The 26168-nt window shown below is 42.5% G+C and overlaps 1 protein-coding gene across 3 annotated transcripts; it reads left to right on the forward strand.

Annotated features, from left to right (window-relative positions):
- The first annotated feature begins 5206 nt into the window (after nt 1-5206).
- cluha (CLUH binding protein of NUMT mRNA a) lies at nt 5207-25841 on the forward strand. 3 transcript variants are annotated; one of them, XM_006795490.3, is made up of 27 exons: nt 5207-5557; nt 11942-12135; nt 12302-12473; nt 13442-13585; nt 14746-14873; nt 14962-15116; nt 15686-15811; nt 15928-16075; nt 16161-16253; nt 16345-16779; nt 16868-17127; nt 17228-17652; nt 18244-18345; nt 18547-18647; nt 19357-19509; nt 19598-19660; nt 19752-19996; nt 20080-20164; nt 20249-20402; nt 20511-20650; nt 20770-20850; nt 20941-21066; nt 21159-21280; nt 21373-21466; nt 21550-21684; nt 21797-21870; nt 22641-25841. In XM_006795490.3, exons 1-27 carry the CDS (start codon nt 5434-5436, stop codon nt 22765-22767), a joined length of 4206 nt encoding a protein of 1401 aa, XP_006795553.2. In that variant the 5' UTR covers nt 5207-5433; the 3' UTR covers nt 22768-25841. The 3 variants fall into 3 exon arrangements, with proteins under 3 accessions (XP_006795553.2, XP_006795554.2, XP_035765629.2); XM_006795491.3 differs by having other exon boundaries at nt 17228-17565; XM_035909736.2 differs by lacking the exon at nt 5207-5557 and adding an exon at nt 6207-6514.
- The last annotated feature ends 327 nt before the right edge of the window (nt 25842-26168 follow it).

The following is a 26168-nucleotide window of genomic DNA, read 5'->3' on the forward strand; positions in this document are numbered from 1 at the left end:
GTCAGCCACATGAAACTTCAGTCTGTATGTTTTAAGAAGTGATGGATTGGAGTGGTGTGCTGCCTCTCCTTTGCAGGGCCTGCTTTGCGTGTAAACAGGCCACATGCTGGTGATAATCAGTTCTGACTCACTGGACTGTGCACTTTACTCAGGTGTGGGTTGTGTACAGAAAACACACACGTACGACGCCTTCTTCGGCATATTTGTGTTTGAGGGTCTTGTGTTGTTTTGTTTCACTTTTTTTTTTTTTTTTTTACCTCAGGAAAAAAAATTAGATTTCTTGATGTGTCTGATGATGTGTCTTACACTGAAGAGCCAGATGATTGTTTTGATGGAATTTCCTTTCACAATTTTTTTAAAAACACATTTAACAAAATCCCAAACTAGCCTTGTGAGTGCACACGGATGCAGTGGCTGTTACCCTCTGTTATCAAAACACATGCATATGGTGGCCCCTAGTGAAACAATGAGCAAACAGCATGAAGCAAGCAGGTGAAATCAACCTTTTATGCTACGGCTTGCATTAACAGCGCCCGTTTATGACTTTACATCATATACACTGCAACTACTGCCTTATAATATATAAGAGGAGTCGTGATGTAATAAACGTGCACACGGACTCAAAGGAAACTACAAGTCTTTACTTAACGGATGGTTTCCTTTTATACAACTCTGGTTGGGGTTTGCATCACAATCCCCAGTCAGATCACAGTTTTTCTCCAACGCTTTCCTTGAGCCATAACCTAACTGAGTAACCGCAGCTTGATGCGAGTCTTCCTGTAAGACTGAATTTGATTGTAAGGATTTTCTTTCACTCCTAAGCCAACGGTTAGCGGCTTAGCATCATGTTTGTAGGACTATTATTAATAAAGCAATATATATTGTATATTTATATATTATGAGTAGGTGAGGTCAGCTGGTGTAAGGACACTTGAGGCGTGAAAATAGTTTCTATCTTTGTAATTTTTCAGCTCACAGTGTTTTCGCTTTATTTTTTTCTGAACTGTCTGATGGATTGTTCCATTTTAAAGTTTTGTCACTGACTCTTTATGAGATGAGTTGCTACGCTAAATGTTAAGGGATTTAATGATATGTTGCACGTGACGCAGCGGTGAGTAAATCGGCATATTCTTATGCCACCTGAGAAGGTCTGGATGCGACCTGAGTGAAGTACACTTTTTCTTTCTTTTGTTTTCTTTTGTTTTGTTTTTTAGCAAAGAAATGCAAACATGACAAGGGTTTCCATTCACCTCTTAGCTGGGAAGCCATTAGCATGACCGTGTGCACTATTCTTCCTCAAGTTTTATGAGATAGTCGGTGATATAAGTGCAAAGCTGTCTTGTCCAAAACAGTTTCTCTGACAGGGAAAACTGAGCTTTAGACTGTTAGACTCCATGAGTTAATCACTGCACCTCCTATCCAGGTAGATTCAACTCTCCATCCACCTGTAATCATCAGTTTAATAGATTTCACAGCAGATGATCCATGCTTTTTATGTAACATCGAAATACTGGCTGCTGTATGCATCTCTGCTACAGTTTTTACAACTCGGAGACTGACAACTTGTTTGTCTGCCTTGAGGGAAAACGCTAATGAGCCAAAGAGGCCCACCACTGAAATTAGCACAAAGACAAACAGTGCGACGCCTAACGAAGATGTCTTTCTTTCAACGAAATCTTCACTGCCTCAGAGCATAGCATACTATATCTCACATCATGCAAACAAACGGTAATGATCTGCACATATCCGCAGAGAACGTCTTCCATCTTTCAAAACACTCATGTGACTCTAATCCTCATATCAGTCGCATGACAGCAGCAGCATCTCTGTCAGTTTTACTCTTCCAGGTCTTTGTGGTGACTCCTGGTTGATTTTCCGTCTTACAGAAGCATTTTCAGGGCACCGTGAAGCATCTCGTTTGATGTGTTATGTGGTTTCTAGCAATAATACCCAACATGCAAAACAGAGATGTTGCTCTGGGTTGTTATTTGCTAATGACTGATTACCGCATATACTGTGTTTGCTTCCTACAGTAATTTACTGTACCCATAACCCAAATAAACTGGAAGGTTGTCGAGTCTGCTTGCTTTGTCAATAAAGTGATTAAATTATTTTGCATTTATGTATTATTATAGTTTCCTTTGATGTGGCTCATCTGGAATGAGCATCAGTGGGTCTGTTACACGGTAAAATATTACTATTAAAATATGTGATTAGTTTCTGTCTCAAAACAATGTGGTAAAACCATCAACCCTTCTCTGCTGCTTGTCCTTTTCAGAATTGAATTCAGGTTGATTTCGCTGAATGCTCAGAAAGTATGCAGGCTAGCCCAACTTTGCATGTGTCAGGTTATGTGTAACATAGTGTCTGTGTCTGCCTGGATGAGCAGGCAGTCTTCCTAGCAGAAAGCAGATACTTTGTGCACTTTATGTATGAACAGACAGTGGCTGTGGCTCAGGAGGAAGAGTGGCTTGTCTACTAACCTGAAGGCCGATCCCTTAGCTCCCCTAGTTCACATGTCAAAGTATCCTTGGACTTATACTGAACCCCGAGTTGACCCTGACACATCATCGGACTGTGACTGTGTGAGATTGTTAGGTTAAAAGTGTGTAACAATAAAAAAAGATTTGCTTACATGAATGTGTGTGTGAACGCAGAATGAGATTTTCAGTAAGAAACAGCTCTGAGGGCTCAAACTGACTGGAAAAACATTTACTAATGCCAGTCCATTTACCTCCCAGGCGAGGTGTTTGGGGCATGTCCTACTGGGAGGTTGTCTCAGGGCAGACCAAGAACTCGCTGGAGCAATTATATCTCTTGACTGGGTTGGGAACAACTCAATGTCACTCAATGGATGAGCTGGAAAAGGTGGCTCGGGTGAGAGGGTTCTCTGCTTAGACTGCTGTCTTTGCGACTCAAACCTGGAAAAGTAATAGAGAATGGATGGATAGATAGATGGATGGATGAATCTCAGTGAGCTGCTGGAAGTGAGGAGCTAGTGTGAGTGTCAAACTGTTAAAGTTCAGCAAAATCAACCTGAATTCACTTCTGTTTTATTGGTGAAGCACCAACAACAGGTGAGATAAAATCCAATGAGTCCCTTTAATCCAGCACCTAAGGACAGATGGGAGATTCTTTTAACGGAAACAAACCTGGTGAAGAGCGGCTATGTGCCTCGACCAGTTGAGTAAGGGTAAAGTGAAAAGAAGGGGATGTAAACAAAAGAAGTATAACATTAAACACTGCGCAGGTTGGAGGGCTTAGAAACGTGTGGTAGGGGAGGCAGATTTACCTTCAGAGAGGTATCTGTCTGGAGAGATTAGAGGAGATGAGAAAGGTGCTCACTCCATCATGGGAGGTCCTCCAGTAGCATGGGGCTATGGTTATCTAATTCAGTTCAAACTACAAGAGTAATTAAAAGGTTTTGAAGTCTAATTTTAAAAGCAGAGAAACGTCCGTCTATTCAACCAAACTGAGCTTGTAACTGCGGTTTAATAACTGACAATTCTTTGCAGAATTGTTTTAATTCAGCCACATTGGAGTTTTCTAGCTTGAAAAACCTCCAATGCCTGTTTAAAGTTATGGCAAAGCATCTCACAGATCTAGCTCCAGACTTAGAGTAGGCCACTCCAAAACCTTCATCATTTTGTTTTAAGCTATTCAGACGTGTACTGGCTGGTGTGTTTCAGATCATTTGCCTGCTAGATAACCCAAGTGTGCTTCAGCTTCAGGGCACAAACTGATAGATGGACATTCTCCTTCAGGATTTAAGAGCAGAATTCATGGTTCTATTAATTATGGCAAGTCAATCAGGTCCTGAAGGAGCAAAGCTGACCTAGACCGTCAGACTACTACCACCATGTTTGACTGTTGGTATGGTGCTCTTTTTATGAAATGCTGTGTTAGTTTTACATCAGATTTAATGGACTTAAAGCTTCCAGAAAGTTCTGCTTTTGTCTCATCAGTCCACAGAGTATTTTTCCAAAAGTCTTGGTGATAATCAAGATGTTTTTTGGCAAATGCGAGACTAGCCTTTTTGTTCTTTTTGATTAGCAGTGGTTTTCTCCTTCGAACTCTCCCATGGATGCCATTTTGCCTCTTTCATATTGTTGAATCATGATCTTGGCCCTTAACTGAGGTCTGCAGTTTTTAGATGTTTTTCTGGGTTCTTCTATTACCTCCTGAATGAGTTGTTGGAGTAACTTTGGTAGGTTGTCCACTCCTGGGAAGGTACACCATTGTTCCACATTTATCCATTTGTGGATGATGGCTCTCATCATCAAGTTTGCTGGAATCCCAAAGCCTTAGAAAAGGCTTTGTAATGCCTTTCCAGATTGATCGATGTCAATGACTTTTGTTCTCAGCTGTTGTTTATTTAGATCATGGGATAATATGTTTTGACACTATTTCGAGTCTTGATTCAACAGTTCAGACAATAATGAGTACAATGACTGGCTACCGACATTGAACTTATTTTTCCACAAACTTTAATCACAGCTAATTTATGATTTTTCTTTTTTGCATCAGGGCAGGTAGGTTTGTACAGCTTTTTAATTTTAACCCTTAAAAATTAAATCTTCATTTGAAAACTGCATGTTATATTTACTTAAGTTATCTTTCTCTAATATTGAAGATTGTTTGATGAAACATTTAAGTATGAAAAATACGCAAAAATAATGTAATCCACCAGTTTTACCCTCAGCATTCTAGTAGATGAGCCTACGGTATCAATTTGAAAATCTTAGATTACATCCTTCTTGAGTCACAAGATTTTCATAAAAGTTGACGTCTGACCTTGAGGTTTACAGCAGAGAGGTAAAACAAAAATTAGGAGAGGGTGAAATATTCGTTTTACAGCACCTAATCCGAATAACTATTAAAATAGTTATTTCAGCTATTGTTCTAACCATTTTGAGGGGATTTTGTGTGAAGGCTTTGCAAAGTACAGCCAATAAAAATGTGGAAGAATGCTTCAAGATATAAAATGCTATGCACTTCCACATAAGAAGAAACACCGGGTCATTAATGTGATTAGGGTTTTAAATCACTCGTGTTTTCCTCTCTCCATCCATGTGTCCATGTTTTCTTTTAGTACAAGAGAAATGAAAAACTGGTGAGTGCGCACGAATTGTCGCGTGTAGCTTTCCGTAGCGCCACGCGGAGCAGGTGGGGAGGTGCAACGCAAAGGCAAAGAGGTCAAGAGGAGGGGAGGAGAAAACCACGTGTGATCGGCACTATGTACAGCACTGTCCTTCCTCTGTAGACTTGTTTTTGTAAGCTTGTACCCCTCGTATGTAGCCAGCTAGCTCGTGACAGCCAGAGAAGAAGCTGTAGTTTGTCTTTGTTTATTTGCGTTTCATTTACAGAGACACACAAATATTCGAGCAAAGCTGCTGGGGGATTTCTGTCACAGAGACACACTGACTGCCGACCATGGTGAGCAAGACAGATGACATCCCAGCGTCGGTGCCTAACTGCAATCCGGCAGATCCCGCGGATGGAGCCCAGGATGGTAAAGGAGCAGGAAAGGCACCTCTAAAAGAGTCCTGCGGTTGTGGTAAGTCCGCTGCAGACACCACTGCTCTCATCGTGCATGCAGAATCAACATACATACAGCATGACTGAATGTCTGCTTTACTGAAGCTGTGCAGCATGCACCAAATGTGGTGACTTTCACCTCCATGCTGCGCTGTGTGACTTAAAGGTCCTCAGACCGAGCGTAGTGCTGCTGCTTTACCCCTCCATCTCTGGAAGTTTGAAGGTTCCACCTTGCACCCACCTGCTAACCAACTGTCCGGTGTTAATGGGTTTTTTTTTCACTCGACTGGGACCGCTGCTATATTCACAGCTGGCTCGGACTTCAACCTGACACTGCAAGCTGCTCAGGCTAACCTAAACACATTGGCCGGTAATGCTAGCATTATCTTTAGCGTGTCCCATTCAGCGTGAAGCTAGTTAGCGCCCCGGTTAGCTAGAAAAGCTAGCTAGCTAGCTAACTAGCACACAGGCGCTCCTGTCGCTGTCAAAGCTGTCTCGTGCCTTAAAACCAAACGTGATCACGGGGAGCTATGTTTTTTCGGGTAAAGCACGGGGCGCCTGTGTAGAGCCTGTTTGTTCAGACCACATAAAGCAGCAGTAGCTGCCGTAGCACAAACTCGCGCTGACGCACATGTTCGGTAACTGAAGGTCACCTTCAGTGGCGCTTCACACTGCTTACATGAACACGGGGGGGTCGCGCACATGCCTTCGTTTTTACTGTGGGTGGTATGTGTATCACACAGCTTGTGTGGCAGACATGTTCGTCGTTACCGAGCTATAAAAAATACGCGTGAGGTGGCTGAATCGCGAGGTGGTCGGTGTTAGTCCTCTAACCGGCCCCATCTTCACCCCCCCAGTCCTGATTAGATCGAGCGTTCCTCCCCGACCGGGAAGCGGAAGCTGGTTATAGCCGATAAGTCATGATGGTGGTGTGCGCACGGTGAGGGGGAAGGTTACTCTAATAATACGCGAGCTGGTGAGTAAAAGCTGTCAGGTGAAGGTTGTTTGGGAGCAGCGGCGGAGTGCTGTGGGTGCAGGCGGGGTTAGACTTAATACAAGGGCTGTCACCTGGTGAAGTTTGACTCCCACAGCTCTGAAGTTCATTGCAGCCTGCCCGGACCTTGAAATGTCTCATTGCACAGTATCTGATTCCTCCAGCTGTCCGGAGTGAACCTTTGTCGGTTTGATGATGAAGAGCTGTGGTTTTGTGTGTGTGTGTCACTCATTATAAAATCCCACATGGAACTGCATTTCAGACGTAAACAGTGTATTAAACCATAGTTTTGAGTCATTGGGAGGGATGGGATTAGAAATGAGTTGTGGTTTTGCAGCTTGACGTTAGAGAGGCAAGAAGCGGAGATGATTTTGACATGTGCGGAGGAAGAGGAGTGGATGTTAAAGATTGAGCTGCCAGGCATCCTCTCGTGTAATTAAAGCTTTCCTATTTCCAGTCCTTTAGTGTTTGTTGGAGCCTGGGTGTCACATGGGCTTCATGAACATAGCAGTACAGCTCCAAGCTTTCTCCCTTCTTGGGGAAGTTGTGTCAGCACATATCCGTACTGTTGGCAGCACATGTTGCAGAGTAGCATCACAGCTGATGGCACATGGACTTGTAGTCAAGCTGTATTTTAAGCTTGTGATTTTCTTCTTTCCAGTATAACTGTAGCAGGTTCATATGTTTGTAGATGTCCTTGGAAAGCTATATCTGCTTCAGCCCCAGAAATCCAGCATTAACCAAGCAGTGTGACTTCACATGTCAGCACTTGAAGCATTTTTAATTTAAAATTACTTTTTACATCCCAAACCACTCATGGACTAATCAAGAATCAATAACAAATGTAATCACTGGGCGATGGTGACGAGGTTGATGCGTCTCAGTGAGTAGTTGTAACTAGACATACTAACAGCACGTGGCTGAGCAGACAGGTTGAGGTGAGGGTCACTGTGGTTTTAAGGAGCTTATTGCTCCTGTGGGTGGAAGAGTGCCCTTGTTAATCCCAGCAATCACTGACACCCTGCCTCGATTGCTCATCTCTCTTGGCATCTTCCACACCTCTGCTATTTGTCTCGTTGTCTTTGTAGTTTGTGGCTCAGAGTTGAATGGATTTTTTTATTTTTAGGTCTCTAGGGATATGTATATGTATAATTTCGTTTAAAAAAAAAAACCCCATACATTTATTGGAGATATGGCAGAAATATGTCATTGTTTGCAGGAAGGATTTTGATTTCAGTGATCATGTTATGGTTTGGACTCATTATGGATCCTGTTTGTGACTCAAGCTGCCCCCTCCCAAGCCTGCACCACAAAAAAAGTCTCTAGCATCATTCAATGCTCGGGGAATAAATTACAACAACGGATAATCTGCTGGCAGACTTTTAGATTTCAGTCTTTGTGTCCCCGTCCACCAGAAGGATGCCACCTTGTGGTCCAGCAAACTCGATTACAGAGGGGCCTTGTGTGCTAGGTGGTGTTTTCGGTGTTGCCTGGCTGGTTAATGTTGCCATGGTGACGGTGTGAAGGGCTGCAGAGTGGCTAGATGGCCGCTTGGCTGGCTTTATTGTTTATCAGGAGAAGTAGGCTAATGGAGTAAACAAGAGAGTGCAGTTCAGCACTGAGCTTTAAGTTTGAAACATTTTCAGTTTGATCTTCAGTTGTTTGTTAGTATTTGAATGTATCTAATAATTTTTTTCTTTAAAAAAAAAAATCTAAATCCTTACTTCATTCCTTACCGTGACCTTGTGGAGGACTTGGGCATTGTACCAGTCTGAGCATTTGCTGCAGTGCTTAATGGCCGCTCCTATACATGGTTTTTAATCTCTGCTTTTAATTATTTGACTCTGATTAGAGCGGTTTGATTGTTCCACTGAAACGTGCCTTTCAATTACTGATCAAGTCAAGTTAGCACTGTCTAATTAGATGGGTTGATACTTAATCCCAAAAGAGAAATCAAAGCATTTATTTTAGGTAAACAGATATGTTTAGAGGTTTATTATAAAGTAACACATCATTACACTGTAAAACTCATATTTTGTCATATATTTCTCCATAAATAGAACACGAATTTACAGTTTAGCTGATGAAGTAATACTAAAAGAATTAGAAGTGTCTGATTTCAGCCAGTAAATGAGACATTTTATCATACTTGTATTAAATTAAGTAGTCATTCTCAAGGATTTCTGGCAGACTTTCTGATGCACACACTGAGTGGAAAATTAACCCACTTCATTAGGTCCTTCTCCTGCATTTGGGAATATATACACTTATAACCAGCTAGTGCATCTCTATTTCTACACTAAAGTAAAGCAGCATGCAACATTTCCTCTTCACTGTTTTAACGTTGCTTCTCCCGCCTCCTTTTGCCTCATTACCTACTTTCTGATGAACTTTAATCCCTCTACTGTAGAGAATAGGTCTGTTTTGCAATGCTTAGTCCACTGGAAAACCTCATCATTAGTCTTATCACTTATAGCGTTTTGTACTGTTGGGTTTCTGCGATGATGAATCTGATATCTACAGACTTAATCTAGCCAATTGCACGCCAACTCCCCTCTTTGTTTCTTATGAATTAATCCAAACGAAATGATCAGAGACAACCGTTAATGTCTGTAGATCTTCTTTTGGTTAATGAAACATTAGAAAATCTGTAAAGTGCCTCTTATCACAGTCTCTATGCTTGAGGAGCCAGAGATAACCTCTTCAAGTGACTTGTTTTGTATCACTAACCATTCATTACCTGAAGATATTTAATTAAATTAAATTTAAAATGAGGCCGCAAATCAAATTTTAAGAAGCTGCACTTAAGAAATGCAGTATTGGCCTAATACTTCCCTGTTAACGCTGCACTAACTGATTGGATCATATGCGTTTTATTTCCTTCCTGTCTAGTCTATAATATTTCAGAAGTTAGTCATCATCATGTCACTTGTGTGAGCCAAAATAGAGCTCGACTCGGAGATGAAATGTTTCTGCACAGATCCCTCATTCTTTCCGACATTGTTGGCCCACATGCTCACACGCCCTGAAGCAGTTGTGTTTGTTGTTCAGAGCGTGGCCTGTCGTTCCTCTCCCATGCGCTTCTTCCCCCTCTCCTCCACCGTCTCACTGCGTTCATTCCCCACCCGGGGTCGCGGTCCAGGTCCAGCCCCTCCCCTCCCTCTGGCCCCTTCTCTCCGAGTAACCCTGACACCGCATTACCCTTGACAGGCGGCAAGGACGCGCTGGCTGGCAGCAGTTGTAGGTCAGTGAGAGAAAACATTTGCCTGATGTCCTTGCAGTGGGCCCCTGTTCCTTTGAATTAATGTAGCTCATTTTTATTCATGTCATTTTCCTCTCACCTTAACTGTTACTCAAGAAAATAATATCCATCCGTCTTCTGTATAATGAGAGGAGCTGTCAGACTTTTCTCAGCTGGCCTATTGAACAGAGAATAATTTTGGTGGCTCTGATTTCTATAAAAGGTAAAGCAACTGCTGGATTATTTGTCACAGTGCTGGTATAAGCAGATATCCATGTAAGTGACCCATAATTCCCTCTCGTGAATGGTGAAATCCTCCCTCGAGGCCTCCTGGCTGAGTTCCCTGCAGTGTTGCAACAGTGTAGGTTTCAGCAGGTCACTGCTGGAAACCAAGCGTTTTCTTTTCTAGACGAAGCTGGTTACTTATTGTCGAATTTCAGATAAATCATTAGTGACTCAAGTCACTTATGATTGTCAGCGTGCTCTTTTCAGTACTGTTGACGTTTCATTAAAAAGAGAGATCTGAGTGTTGAGAAGATCCCTCACGCTAATCCTCTAGTCTTTGTCGACTTCAGGGAAGCAAAACCACAGCATTGTCATGGTATAGCTGAGCTTTGTTGGCTCTGCTCAACCATAAATAAATATTTTATAAGGATATCGGTAAGATCATCTGGGCCTGGAGGATTGCCTTCCTTATTTGTGACCTGGCTGCTTATGTGGAAGAAAAGGGAGTTGGTGTTGACATGATGGCTGAGTCACTGATGGCAGCCAAAGAGGTGCATTGTCTAAATTATGCTGTAAACAAATAAATTATAGCATAAACACAGTGGCCTCGGGACTTTGACAGGAACGCTCCTGCATGTGGTGCAGTTGACACAATAACTACATAGTGTGGTGGTTAACGCATTCACTTGACAAGTGAAGGGTCACTGTTTTGATTCTAGCTGGAATTCGGATGCGAAGGGCCACAGTGTTGAACCCTTGTGACAAGGTAGGACCCAGAAGTAGCTTTATTATTATCATTATTGATGTGGAAGAAGGGGCAAATACACGTCTTTGTTTCATTTGAATATACTTATCCAGTTTACACAGTTTAGCATCACCAGACAGCTGTAGTACCATATGTCTGTAACTACATATAAATTCCTGTGTCATGCTGTTTGGCAAGGTGAGCTCACTTGGAGAGTGCATAACAATTGTTCTTTTGTCCTTTCAGTGTTAGCAGAATTAGCCTGTAGTGTAGTCTGTGGTGGCATTTTAGCATGTTAGCTCTGCTGGACAAAGTGCATGATTGAGATTGTCACTGGAACAAAACATTGAATGGCAGAATCGAGAGTTTGAATTTTGAATTAATAACCAGAAATGCTATATTCTGTTTTAGTGATTTTTTTTTTTCAGAAGTTTGAGTTATTAAGTCAAACTTCTTCACTTGAAATGTTGACTTATGAAGGAAAATATTTTTCCCCCTTTCATTAGTGGAAACAAGACTCTAACAGTTCTGAAACCGAGACAGTGCTTCTGTCCAGTCTCCTCATGACTACTGAAAAGATTGGAACTGGTCTTTATAAGTTGCCAAACAGGAAAAACACAGTTTTCAATTACTCATAAGAAATTCAAAGGAAGAATGTGCTAATACTCGGTGTGCTTACAGCTGCATTTTGTCACCAGTACGCCAAATGTCACTTTTTGGGTTACAACATTTATATTACAATATTTTCTAATTAAGATCACACTTGTATTAAAGTGGAAAATTCAGAAAGCGATCAACTTTTTTTTGTTCTTTTTTTGTAAATGCTTTATCCAACTAACAATTGAGTTCAATTCAATTTTTTTTCTATAACAACAGCAGTTGCTTTGAGGACATTTATATTTTAAGGGGCATAATACAGACACAACCCCAACAATCAGGCAAAGCCCTGTGAGCAAGCACTTGGTGACAGTGGGAAAGAAAGAAACAGGAAGAAACCTCCAGCAGAATCAGCCTCAGGGAGGGGCAGACGCAGGTTGAGGGTGAGAGGAGGACAACATGTTAATAAATTGTCGTTTCTGACAAAGGGAGTTGGTTGTGTTATTTTAAATAAAGCATAAAGTAGTGGAATATTTTATTAGTAGATATGTCTTGTGACTTGACATAAAGCTTGATCTATGCACTTTTTTTTTCATTAAAGGGCACAGTGCAGATACAGCCATGGTAAATGGTGACAGGGCTCATGAGCATACGGAGGAGACGGACTCAAAGCAGGATGGGAATGGCGAGGCAGACGGAGGGGAGGAGTCTAATGAACAGGAAGTGATAGTGATCCAGGACACAGGCTTCACTGTAAAGATCCAGGCTCCGGGGACAGAGCCATTTGACCTGCAGGTGAGGATAAGCTGCAGTTCTTTAAGAAAACTGCAGGACTTTTAAATGACATGGCTCATTAATCAAGTCATGTCTGTGATGATGTAGTTTGTAACGTGAATTAAATGTTGCTGCTCCTCCTCATTTCTGTGTCACTTCATTTCTTTAATTTCTTCCCCAACATCAGGTCTCCCCCCAGGAAATGGTGCAGGAAATCCACCAGGTTTTGATGGACCGTGAGGACACCTGCCACCGCACCTGCTTCTCTCTGCAGCTGGATGGAAATGTGCTGGACAACTTTGCCGAGCTCAAGTCTATCGAAGGTCTGCAGGAGGGATCGGTGCTCAAAGTGGTGGAAGGTAAGGTTCTGAAGCACCAAGGCTTGTCGTGCAAAGTTTGGACGGACTTCCTGAGAGCTGTTGTCCATTTACTTAGAAGGGCACTACATTCATAGCTATCTGTTTAAGAGAGAATCATGATGACTAAGCACTTTGGTGACGGTGGGAAGGAAAAACTAACAGGAAGAAACCTCCAGGAGAACCAGGTGGAACTCAGACAGTATTGGCAGCTGCAGCCTGATCCTGATAAACCGTTTTTATATACAAATATGTTGGTTGTCATGTTGCGGCATTATACACGTGGGTCTGCTAAGGGTTCGACTTATGTAATGGAAAAGGTGTTTCTAAAATCGGTAATCGCATTCAATTCTAATCATCACATCCATCCATCCATACATACATATTGTCACACTTGTCAGGGGTCCGGCTAAATACAAGACGTTAACATACAGCTAGCGTTAAATGACCCAGAGTGACGCTCAGGCCAATGTTTGAGTTTTGCAGTTAACAAAAGTAGAGATGAACATGCTCCTATTAGTGTTTAAACTCAGCCTCAAAAGCCAAACTGAAGTATTCCCCATTAGTGACGCTGCATCTGAATCTGAGGAATATGTTTCAGAGTGTGTCTGTTACCTATGCTGAAGCAGCGCAAAAATAGTCGACTTGATGATAATGTACAGAACTGGCTGGCAGGAGGCTACTTGTGTGACCTTTGCAGAGAGTGAACAATGTTTCACAAGTTAAATTCTTCCTTGGGGTGTTTTTTGGGCTGGTGTTCCTTAAGTTATCGGAAAAGACACTTGTGCTGATATGAGCGAAAATGCTCTTGTGTTAACCAATTAATTTGGGGGACAAATTGATTTGTTGCTTAAAAACCAAAAAGTTGTGAGTAATGCAAATTTTTGAGTAGCCTCCAGCACTCATAATAGTTCAGTATACATGTTGCTTAGTTGGGTTTTAAACCACACTGTTTGTTTTGTTTCCCTCAGAGCCCTACACGGTGCGTGAAGCTCGAATCCATGTGCGTCACATCAGAGACCTGCTGAAGAGTCTGGACCCTTCTGACGCTTACAACGGAGTAGACTGCAACTCTCTCTCTTTCCTGAGCATCTTCACTGATGGAGATCTTGGAGGTATGACACCAAGGATCAACTCCAGTTTCTTTAAAGAGTGTGATTCCTGCTTACAGAGCTGGACCTTGTGTAGTTTAGTTGGACTTTGAGCACATTTGAGACAAACTCTGTTAAATCATTGATAAACCTTGTATTACACTGTTTTGAAGTGTGTGAGCGTAACAAAGAGCACGCGAGCTGAAATGCCCGTTTCTGAGATGGAACAAGAGCAGGGGAATAAAATATGGAGACAAAATGAAGTTGAGTGCAGACCAGCAAGTTGGTGCATGGGTTAAAATCACACAAGGCAAACACGTTTACCATGAATATCACCTAAAACTCTTTTCAATCCTATCGCCTTGCTGGTTTTCTGTCATTCAGACAAGTTGGGTTTATTTTTCTGGGAGGCTTAATGAAAGAGACACTCGGTTACGAAGTATTTGCACTGAGAGACAGACACGCAGTTTTCTTCTCTCAGTGATGGATTTTAAAACCTACTTTGCAGTCGGGAGATAAATGAATGACTGTTATTGGCATTAGGAGGTTTCCCCCCTGCTTCTCAGTGAAATCGCCTTTTAAACTGCTTGTATATTATTCATACGTAAGAGCTGAGGATTAAATTGTTTCAGGGGATTTTTAAGAAGGGAGTAAAATGTTTCCCAGCTCTAATATTTTCACCATGCACTGCTGCAGCCTTTGCAGTAATCGAACAGCATGCAGCTTAGAAATGAAAGGCAGAAAAATCTAAGACTCCCTTCTCAGTGAACGTGTTTGTTCAGACATGTCAAACTCGATCTTAAGTGGGTTGGACGAGTGAAAGTTCCCTTTCTCTCAGTCTAAAGAAGTTTAACTACACATTTAATCTCAAAGATATCTTAATGTGAGGAGAAGGTTAGGGTTTTCTGCATAATGAAGAAATGCTGCTGCAGTAAATGAAAGAAACCTGTCAGCGTGACAGAAAAAGTTCCGGTAGCCGTCCATTGGGCTTGAGTCTTTGCCGAGCAGATTCTGAACCCCGAGCCTTATGTTTTCCACCCTTGTGTTAAGCGATCAACAGATGGTTTTAAGAGTGACTAAATAAGGTTTATGTGTTCACATTAGTCCCGTGTGTGTGCATGCATGCTGTTTTATTCAATAGAAATCCACCAATTTTCCTTTCTTGCTTCCTCCTTTGCTTATAGAAACTGGAAAGCGGAAGAAAAAGGGCAGCGAGATGGAGCAGATAGACTGCACCCCTCCAGAGCACATCCTGCCTGGCAGTAAAGAGCGCCCCCTTGTGCCCCTCCAGCCACAGAATAAGGACTGGAAGGTGAGGAAGGCATTTAGGGATTTAAACGAGGGAAGTAAGTTTGGCTTTTAAACTTGAGATTCATCTTCTTATTTTACGTGCTCCACAGCCCATGCAGTGCCTGAAGGTCTTGACCATGAGCGGGTGGAACCCTCCACCTGGAAACAGGAAGATGCACGGCGACCTCATGTACCTGTACATTGTGACTGTGGAGGAGCGCCATGTCAGCGTCACTGCCTCAACACGCGGCTTCTACCTCAACCAGTCAGTTGATGTTTGGGCCTCGTGTCTCCTTACAAGCTCTGTGTTCTTACTGCAGCTGACTCTCTGCCGTTAAAGTGCAGTTTAAGCATTTGGCAGCACCGTTTCTGCAGCGTGTATTCATAATTCAAGATGCCATTAGGTGAAGACATTTGGCAGCAGTTAGTCTGCAATTAGGTGATGTAAGAAGCGATGCTGTGAGTCAGCTCATTATAGTTGGCACAATTTCTCCTGTAGTGTTTTTCCTTAAAATAGAACAGGAAATGTTGATGCAGTTTGTTTAGGTGGACAGCTGGGAAACATGTTGCATTGTTAGGATGAAGATTATTTTGTTTTGGTTTTTTATGTTTTCTCTTTTTTTTTCCCCTTCCAGTTGTTTGCTCAGTCATAAGCTTGCTTTCATGTATTAGTGCTTTGTAGTGTGGTGGGCATATTTAACAGCAAGTTTGTTGTTCCTTTTTCGGATTTTTAAATAGATGCTTTTCCTCCATTTAGCAGGCTACAGATGATGAACTCCTCAGTCAGCTGTATTAGTGTGAACCATGATGATAATGTGCTTGTGTGCTTTTCAGGTCCACTACCTACACCTTCAACCCCAAACCAGCTAATCCCAGCTTCTTGAGCCACTCTCTAGTTGAGCTGCTGAGCCAGATCAGCCCTGCCTTCAAGAAAAACTTCACTGCCCTGCAAAAGAAAAGGTGAAAATATATCAAGTTTATATCTAGTTTTAGGACCCTCTCACAGCAAGTGAAAAATGATATTTGCAGCTAAATTATGAACCATGGAAATTATGGTTTCTCTTTTACTGCTGCAGAGTCCAGAGACACCCATTTGAGAGGATAGCCACGCCTTTCCAAGTATACAGCTGGACTGCTCCGCAAGTAGACCATGCAATGGACTGTGTTCGAGCTGAGGACGCATACACCTCCCGCCTGGGTTATGAGGAGCACATCCCTGGACAGGTCAAGGCGCTGAATCCAGCAGCAGATCATCAAGAAGAATGATTTAAAGTTTTTTCCAATATTAATTTTCTTGTTGTGCATCTAGACCAGAGATTGGAACGAAGAGCTGCAGACTACCAGAGAGCTGCCCCGGAAGAACCTGCCTGAGCGGCTGCTAAGGGAGAGGGCTATATTCAAGGTTTTAAGTCTTACTTTCTGCAGCTCTTTAATTAGCCACATTGTTGCTTATGCTGATGCTAATTTAACGTGAAACATTTTCCTTTCTGCAGGTCCACAGTGACTTTGCGGCAGCTGCCACTCGAGGTGCCATGGCTGTCATTGATGGCAACGTAATGGCCATCAACCCTGGTGAAGAAACTCGGATGCAGATGTTCATCTGGAACAACATCTTTTTCAGTCTGGGCTTCGATGTGCGGGACCACTATCGTGAGCTGGGGGGCGATGCGGCCGCCCACGCTGCACCCACCAATGACTTGAACGGAGTACGAGCTTACAGCGGGGTGGATGTGGAAGGTCTTTACACTCTGGGAACTGTAGTGGTGGACTACAGAGGCTACCGTGTCACCGCCCAGTCCATCATCCCAGGTATCCTGGAGCGTGAGCAGGAGCAGAGCGTCATCTACGGCTCCATTGACTTTGGGAAGACTGTTGTGTCTCACGGCAAATACCTGGAACTGCTGGAAAAAACCAGTAGGCCACTAAAGGTAAGAAGCGTGACTGTGTGACAATAATAATAAAGCTGACTTGTGTCTACATACAGATACTGTGTATGTTTTGTACGTTCAATTTTAGATCCAGCGGCACAGCGTGCTGAATGAGAAGAATGACACGGTGGAGCTGTGCTCCTCCGTCGAATGCAAAGGTATCATCGGGAATGACGGCAGACACTATATTCTCGACCTCCTTCGCACCTTCCCCCCTGACCTCAACTTCCTGCCTGTGGATGGAGTGGAGCTGTCTCCAGAGTGCCAGCGTCTAGGCTTCCCCCGCCAGCACCGCCATCGCCTGGCCTGTCTACGCCAAGAGCTCATCGAAGCATTTGTTGAGCACAGGTTTGTGTTGTTGTTGTGCAGCAATAATGAGCTGTTTTCTAGAAAGCTGTGCTGATTATATAGAAGTGACTTTGCTACTTTTTCTTGTCTTCCTCTTCAGATATCTCCTGTTCATGAAGATGGCAGCGTTACAGCTGATGCAGCATAAAGCCAACAGGGACTCTATCAAGACTGACACACCCGCCATCACAGAAACCTCAGAAACACTCGCAGAGAGCAAAGCCGACACGACCCAGACAGACACAGCACAGACCAATGCCACAGATTCCTCTAAAGCAACAGACATTTCCACAGATGGCACTAGCCAGACAGACAATGCTTCCACTGCTGCCTCACAAACAGGAACTGACAGTGAAGAGAACTCCTCGAAGCCCACAACAAACGGGCCTGTAGACCCCACAGCCACCCAGAACGGGGAATGCAAGGGCCCATTGGAGGGTAAGGAGCTTGAGGAAAGTATTCCAGGATTAGCTCAGGCCAAAGAGCTGGCGGAGACCTTAGTTTCCGAAGATGGATCTAGCATTGGTACGTTTAGAAACACCGCCGCGCCCACCCCCAAAAAATTGGGGCCAGGACAATACAGAGAGAGCTACTCTGGTGGATAACGGCATAGAAAAAAGAAATGGATCAATAGAACTCTAAAATTACTGGATCATAGTGTTTTCTTTCCACCTGAGTAGCTGTCCCCGTTCAGTCCTCAGCCTGCAGCAGGGAATAGTGCCCCTCCCTCGAAACAACCCATTCCCAGCCTGTGATCCCTTTGCAGCAGGATTTGACCCAATAACTCCATAATCGGGTGCTGTGTTGATTAATCCAAAGGTGTTTTGAAATGCAGAAATAACCTTGTGGTGGGTGATTTGTGTAATCTGTGTGAGCCAATCATAGAGCGAGGGTTTGTGGTCCTGATCGAATGGTGGTGGGTGCTCTGCTGAGGCCAGGGTGAAATAAACTGGACTGCTGTTGTTGTGTATTGATGTGTGAACAGATAGTTTGAGGTGAAAGAACAGTTCAGATCAGAACTGATCTTTACACATTTTGACATGACCTGTCTGACGTAATCACCTTTAACATTTCTGTATTTTTTTTTCTTTTGTCTTTGGTCCCAAACACACACAGACCCCAAAAGCCGTGAAGTGGTCCTGAATGCCTGTAAGGCAGTGGGCTCCATCAGCGACACAGCTTTCGATATCCGCTTCAACCCTGATATCTTCTCCCCAGGTAACATGATTCCTATTATATGGGTTATTAGAAACAAATAGCTGGGAAGTCAGAAATGATCTGTTCCATGAACATTGTGTGAAGCTTTTAAGTTTTGGAAGTGGAAAACTAGAGTTGTGGAGACACTACCACATTTGATTCCTGATTACTACAAAGTGAATACAACAAAAAGCAATGATTGTGTTTGTGGTGTTGAACCAGGAGTACGGTTCCCTGAAGAGAGCGCAGACGACATCCAGAAGCAGAAGCAGCTACTCAAAGACGCAGCTGCCTTCCTGGTTTCCTGTCAGGTCCCAACACTGGTCAGTGACGCTTCTGCTCCCAAACATCCAGCTGAGTTGTCTTGGTGTGTGAAGAGTGTGGATTCAAATAGTTTTTGCCTTTTATTATAAGGACATCACGATCATGTTAAACTCCCCGATGAAGGCTTGTGTGTGGCTAAGGAAATGAAGGCCCAGGTAGTGTCTAACATGAAATGATTAAAGCATAATTGTGTTCTGCTTAAACTATTCACCGACTCTGTTTTTGCTTTTCCGGTGTATAAAACCTTTGCAGCTGGGAGACTCTTATAGAGAGGGTCAAATTAAGTTTTAATTGTAAACTACTTAGGAAAAAAAAATAAATTTCACGACAGCAGGGATCAGATTAGTAGGACCTCCTATATTTAGCTGCCATAGAAGATGTCACCACCTCGCACTACCCCAAAGACTGCAAAACATCATCAGGACTGCTCTCAGTCCTGGTCATTGTATGAACTGTTACCCTTTGACTGATGATAATTCAAAGCATGCGTTCAGAAATGCTACTTCTGTTTTTGTGGAAATTCAAAGCATATTTTTGGTATTTTATTAGTAGTTTTCTGCACTTAACTGTTTTTATATTGGAGTTGTGCGCCTAATTTCATTGTTACAATGATAAGAAGTCTGTTCAGTAAAGGCTTGCACATCAAATTATCATGTAGGGTTGTCTGTGTCTGAGTTTAAAGCCATGTTTGTGTGTTTTCATAACCAGGTGAAGGACTGTTTGGACCACAGTGCTCTGCCCATGGATGGAGCCTCACTAACGGAGGCTTTGCACCAGAGAGGCATCAATGTTCGCTATTTGGGCACAGTCCTGGAGTTTATGGAGAAGACTCCTGCCAAAGCCCAGCTGGAGCACATCTATGTGAGTCTGATTCCTCAAATCTGACCAATAGCATCAGCACACACTGTTTAAATTTAAAAAAAAAAAAAATTCTTCTTGTGTTTTTTAGAGAATAGGAATAACTGAGCTGATCACCAGATGCGCAAAACATATATTCAAGACGTACCTCCAGGTTAGTTAAATTTAATGGTGCAACATTTTCTGCTCTCTTTTAAAGACATTAACGAACTGTTGTTTATTTTCATCCGTGCTTTTTCCTGCAGGGTGTAGAGCTGTCTGCCCTCTCTGCTGCTGTGAGCCATTTCCTAAACTGCTTCCTGAGCTCCTTCCCAGACGCCGTTGCCCACCTGCCTCCCGATGAACTGGTGTCACGCCGCAAAAACCGCAAACGTCGCAACAGGGTCCCCGGCGGTGGCGACAACACGGCGTGGGCCAGCCTGACACCGAGTGAACTGTGGAAGAACATTGCCTCTGAGGCCCAGAGCTATTATCACTTTACCCTACAGTGGTAAGGACCCCACCTGTTAAACTCAAGCAAATGTAGAGATTTTGCATGTATTTCTAAATAAAACCTATTTATTCATTACACAGTGAAAGTGTCGACCAAGTTGTGGAGAAATTCGGCCTCCAGAAAATCACTCTGCTCAGAGAAATTTCAGTCAAAACTGGCATACAGGTAACTCATTGACGTGACTGCACCCTCACTTTACTGAATGGTCATCACATCCTTTCTTAGACTTGTGTTTTATTTGACTTTTAGATCCTGATAAAGGAGTATAACTTCGACAGCCGCCATAAGCCTGCCTTTACAGAAGAGGACATCCTGAACATTTTCCCTGTGGTGAAACATGTAAACCCCAAAGCCACAGATGCCTTCCACTTCTTCCAGAGTGGGCAGGCCAAAGTGCAGCAAGGTGACGTTTGCATGCCGTTTTAAAAAAAAAAAAAGAAGTTTTTTCAGAGCATTAACCCTTCTTCTTTTTGTACTAATATATCTAAATTAATCACTATACCGCCCTCAGGTTTCTTGAAGGAAGGATGTGAGCTGATCAACGAGGCTCTTAATCTCTTCAACAACGTGTACGGAGCCATGCACGTAGAGATCTGCTCCTGCCTGCGCCTGCTGGCGCGCCTTAATTACATCCTGGGAGATCACCCTGAGGTAGGTACAGATGTGCAACGCTTCCTTTTTTATAAGCTCCATGCTGATTTTTTTTTTGTGGTGCTGAATGGCTCTTTTGTTTTTGTTTTTTGTTTTTTTTAATATTTATTTACCTGCAGGCTCTCAGCAATCAGCAAAAGGCTGTTCTGATGAGTGAAAGAGTCCTTGGCATCGAGCATCCCAACACAATTCAAGAATATGTAAGCTACCAGATGGAGGAGGAACTCATGTTTGTTATGTTGATCATGTTTAATATCCTTCTAAACTTGTTTGTTCCTTTCATTTGTCAGATGCACTTGGCCCTGTACTGCTTTGCCAACAACCAGCTTTCGACTGCTCTGAAGCTTCTGTACCGCGCTCGTTACCTCATGTTGTTGATTTGTGGGGAGGACCACCCTGAGATGGCTCTGCTCGATGTGAGTGCGGACTTCGCCTGCTGGCTTTAATGTTATTTCTCATAAGGTGGGGAAAAAGCAAAATTATTGAACTTTGTTCCTGACTTCCTCAGAGTAACATCGGGCTGGTGCTGCATGGAGTCATGGAGTACGATTTATCTCTGAGATTCCTGGAGAATGCTTTGACCATCAACACAAAGTACCACGGACCTCGGTCCCTCAAAGTAGCCCTCAGGTGGGTAGATTGATTTATTCATTCATATGCATTAGAATAAAAGTAGTAATGGCATGATGGTTTGTATTATAACTGCCTTATTGTTGTTCCAGTCATCATTTGGTTGCAAGAGTTTATGAGAGCAAGGCTGAGTTCCGCTCTGCACTACAGCACGAGAAGGAGGGTTACACTATTTATAAGAACCAGGTATGCTCCACAGCAGTTCATACACTTTAACTTTACCAGTTGTGATGAAGCAGTTTTTTTCTAACGTTTTTTCCTCGTGTCAGATGGGGGAAGCCCATGAGAAGACCAAGGAGAGTTCTGAGTATCTGAAGTATCTCACGCAGCAGGCTGTAGCTCTGCAGAGAACCATGAATGAGATCTACAAAAATGGCTCTAATGCCAGCATTATGCCCCTTAAGGTAAATGTTCCAAGTCATTTTGGTTTTTTGTGCTTCCAGCTGATTATGTCCAAATGTGCAGTGCTGATGGCTTTTTTTTTTGTTCCCCCTTTTCCCCCCTCTGATTTTCTAGTTCACTGCACCCAGCATGGCCACCATCCTGGACCAGCTCAACATCATCAATGGCATCATCTTTATACCTCTCAGGTAGACACGTAAAGGAGCATTACTGCTCTTTGTTGCTTGTATATGGGTTGGTAATCTCACAACACGCAGGAAGTTGGTGGCTTCCTCAGGCATTAAACTGTGGAACTGAATAAATGGGGAAATTATTTGGTTATTAGCGTAACCCTGGTTCTCCGAGAGTGTTAAGATTGGAAATGCAATCTTTGCTTTAGTTAAGATTTTATAGAAATTTCACTCTTTCGGGTCAATATACTCACTTCCTATATTTGAATTAATCCATCCCAGAAAATGGCCATTAGAGTACTGTGCAAAAGTCTTGAGCTGCCCCTGATTTCTTTGTATTTTGCTTCCAGGGTGTCACACTTTCTAGTATTATTTTTAAAGTAGTCTTGAGCAGTAGTTCTCTAATTTTTCCACAAATGCTTTGACTTTGGATAAGAAAGTGTTAAGCTACACAGGCTGTGTGGATGTATGTGTGCCTATACAACCATAAATCCTGCAGACAGAAATCTGTGTGCCTGTTCTGATATTGGACCACATCCTTCCTAGTAAATAAGGACTTATAATTTAATTTTGTTCCACCTCATGTAAACACGTGATGCAGACAATAAAGCTCCTTGAATCCTTGAGATGAAGGTGTGGTTAGCGTGTAGCTAAAGCACTGAAAGATGGAAAAGCACTATTGTTCTCTGGGAGCATGTCTGTGACATGAATGGGGATAACTATAGGCTCAGGATTTCTTCTATCTTAGGGAGTTGTGTGTTGATTTTTCTTCTTTTTTTTTTTCCCAGCCCAAAGGATCTGGAGAACCTGAAGGCAGAGGTGCAGAGGCGGCAGCAGCTGCAGGAGCTGGGAAAGAGCGAGGAGCCTGCTGAGGACCGCTCACTGGAATTGGAAGACAAAATTCCCATCGATTAATATTGAGTAGTGGCCAACACAGCTATTTTCTGCTATGGGAGAGAAAGACGGGCTGTGATGGATGAGTCACAAAGCCTGTGGACCCGAAAGCCGAGCAGTCTAAATCAACATAAATAAATGAAAAAAATATAAATAAATAAAAAAGAGGAAGGGGAGGGGTCAGGGTAGTCCAGACACAGACTGATGAACTGTAGGAGAAAGGAATACTGAGCAGGAATTTCCTACAAAGTAGGGATAGAGGGGAGGAGAAAGTACAAACAATCTAAAACCACTGTACCGTGCAATCTGAAAATCCCAAGAACCTGGTGACGAAGCCCTAGAGCGTGTTAGCTGTGTTAGAATTGATGAATATGAAACGAGGGTTTCAGCCGGGGGCGGGAGACCAAGAATGACCATGACATTTTATACCAGAGCCTTATCCACTCTACCATAATCTCCCCCCACACACAAGCCATTCTTCTTCTCAGCTCAAACTTTCCACAGCACTGTTGGCCCAGGACCATATTCTGCCCCCGTCATTGCCTAAAGAGCCTCGAAGATCCTCGGGCAAGTAGCCACCCACTCGTGGTGGATCCTACCCTGTCCTTGAACTCAGGGGTACTTTCTACTGTGCACTAAGACCAGAAAAGACCAGTTACTAAATTTGCCATTTTTCAAGTTGGGCTTCTGAATGTAAACTTCCCTTGTTGGTGGCTCATTGAGCCTCCTTGCAGCGAGCACCCATCATTCACACGTGTCCTCAATAATGAACTAATTTGATCTTTCTGTCATTTGTACTTGAGACATCCCAGGAGGGTGCATGCTGTATCCTCTGGTTCCCGTTTCTCCAGCGCAGTCACAGATTAGCGAGCTCACAACTAATCATTTAGGTTGTTTTTTTTTTTTTTTTAATTTCTTTTTATGGATTATTTTTGTAAAAGTGCACAGGGGGGAGTAAGAAGGAATTTTATTGCCTGTTCATCATCAGTTAATTTAAAGCCATGTCTGTTTTATAGAAAATGTATAGAAATGGAAAAACGATGTATAAATCTCTATTAGACAAGTACTTGATTGATGTGTATGGGAAACACAGATTTGAACAAAAAGAAAACGTCCACCTTAAGCAGTAGATTTATCTATCTATATATATAGTTAGCTGTGTTCAAATATCTATTTTTGCACAGTGAAAGAATATGTGCATGTGTGTTTGTGTGTTTGACAGTGTGCGTCTTTGTAGTCGGACCTCAAATCTGTTGGCCGGGGCTTTCCTCGCATAGTTTGAATAGAGGCTGAAAAAACATTGGCTTTCCAAATCTTTAATAATTCTGCACACGGTAAACTGGGTTCTGTTCTGGGCCCCAAAAATCCGCTGATATACTGAAATTGGTACTGAAATTAACTGCATCGCTTCTCGACATCGGGAGTGATGACAGACTTATCGTTGCTGGTTGTTTATTTTTATTTTTGTTTTCTCGTTATGTGATTTGTTATTTTCTTCATGTGTAATGGAGCCGAATCCCAGACAGGAGCGAGCAGTAAGCCGTTTTAGTTAACTTTCTTGTGCTGTGTGTCGACAGGTACACGGCGTCACCAAAACTAGGAGAGAGGGGGGCGTGGGGGGAAAAGGAAGGGCTGCCTCAGTGATGTACCAAAAAAGACTGATAAAGGCTTGTTTTTGCTGTAAACTTAATGTTTTCCCTCTCATGGAAAGATGTGAGTGATTAAAGCAATAGAGCGATGATGCATTTTTTTTTTTTTTTTAAAGAATTTTACTTGTTGGAAGTCTGCCTTCTTACTGGACTGGAAGAATGATTTATACAAAACAATGAAAGATGAGTTCTTCACACCAGGAGATGAGGTCACTACAGTGATTTCCAGATTGCTCCTGAACCAACAACAGCTGAGCATGTGCCTGTTCTCTATCCTGAATGGAAACCAGCAGGATGATGGCTTTAAAAAAAACAAAACAACAAAAAGATGACATAAGCCTTGTGATTATGTCTTCTGGTTTTCTTGTATTATTTTCTTCCCCACCTACTCTCCAAGTGGCATTCAGCAGTAATACAGACATTGTCCAAAAGGTGGCACTCTAACATTCTTCTGTATGTGAAGGACAAACGTTTGACCTACATGACAGGAAATGTCACGGTGCAAGTTCAGATATGCACATGCTGTATTTGATTTAGAAAAGTATGCTCATGGACGTTTAGAAACATACATCTCTTCTAGCATAGCCAGATGTACTGGGAATGCATTAAATTGCATTACTGTAAACGTTACATGAGATTCTGATTAATTTTAAAATACCAATAAGTTTTGACATTTAGCAAGGATGTGACAACTTTAATTTTTAGCACATTTGTAGTTCTGCCTGCTGTTAAACGTGTTCTAAAATGTTTGCAGCAGAACACTTAATGATCTGATGCTACGATAGTTTATGAAACTCCCTGAGAGACAGGAAACTGTCTACAGAGATGCTCTGCTGCCCTTTCAACACTTAGCTTTTCACTTTAGTTGGGGACATCAGTCTGACTCTGCTGTAGGTTCTTTCCTGAATGCTGTAGATGTTTATTTGAGGTTATCTCCAGAAGAGGGGGGGCAAAGTGTAATAATATAAAACTATGAAGTGTATTCATTCACACATATTTTGCAGAACTTTGCAATTTGAATGTAAAACAAAAAATGCAAAGCAGGTCATGGAGAATGAATGTTTAAAGGACAAATACTCAAAGATTAAACACTGAACTTGCTCATATGGGCTCTGTGCAAAGTGGCTTTTTAAAGTTAAAAAGAGCTCATACTATCTTATAAAAAAAAAAAAAAGAGGCAAATATCTATCGTAAAATATGCATTTCACTGCTCCTGGTCATACTGCAATACGGTCTTTGTGTGATGGTGAAAACACTGGCTGTTTGAGGGTTTTGTGTTCTCTCGCTGATGAAATCTCTTCTCCACAAAGACTTCTTAAGCCTAGTGTTTGAGTCTGCTTCCCCTGATGGTGTGTGGTATTTGTGTGTGTTGCTCTTTACAAAATAATCTAATTATTTTTTGGTCTGAGTATGCTTTTATATTAAAAATGGATTCAAATAAAACTAGTGAAAGATCTGTTTGGATTTTTTTTATCAACTTTTTATATGTTTTTAATTGGTTTTATAGCAAGTAGCCAGTGCAGATGTGAAAAGGTTTTCAAGGACTCGACGCAGTCCCATGGAAACACTAAGTACACCTAATGTATACATAGCTCTTTAGTGGGCTCACCCCAGTATTTCAATTAGGTTGAGGTCTGGACTTTGACTAGATCATTGCAACACCTTTATTCTTTTCTCCTGTTGCATGACATCAAGTGAAGCTTCAGCTGTCATACAGATGGCCTCACATGTGACTCTACAGACTACTTAGGTATTCAGAGAACTTCACAGCCA

Source organism: Neolamprologus brichardi, chromosome 14, assembly GCF_056152115.1.
Source record: "Neolamprologus brichardi isolate AB-2024 chromosome 14, ASM5615211v1, whole genome shotgun sequence".
NCBI lineage: Eukaryota > Metazoa > Chordata > Actinopteri > Cichliformes > Cichlidae > Neolamprologus > Neolamprologus brichardi.

Bases quoted from the DNA above. Each gene is read 5' to 3' on its own strand.
- cluha (XM_006795490.3), top strand. From the start codon at position 5,434: ATGGTGAGCAAGACAGATGACATCCCAGCGTCGGTGCCTAACTGCAAT. The intron at 12,136-12,301 runs GTGAGGATAAGC...CCCCAACATCAG, and splicing joins CAGAGCCATTTGACCTGCAG to GTCTCCCCCCAGGAAATGGT. The intron at 18,346-18,546 runs GTAACATGATTC...GTGTTGAACCAG, and splicing joins CCCTGATATCTTCTCCCCAG to GAGTACGGTTCCCTGAAGAG.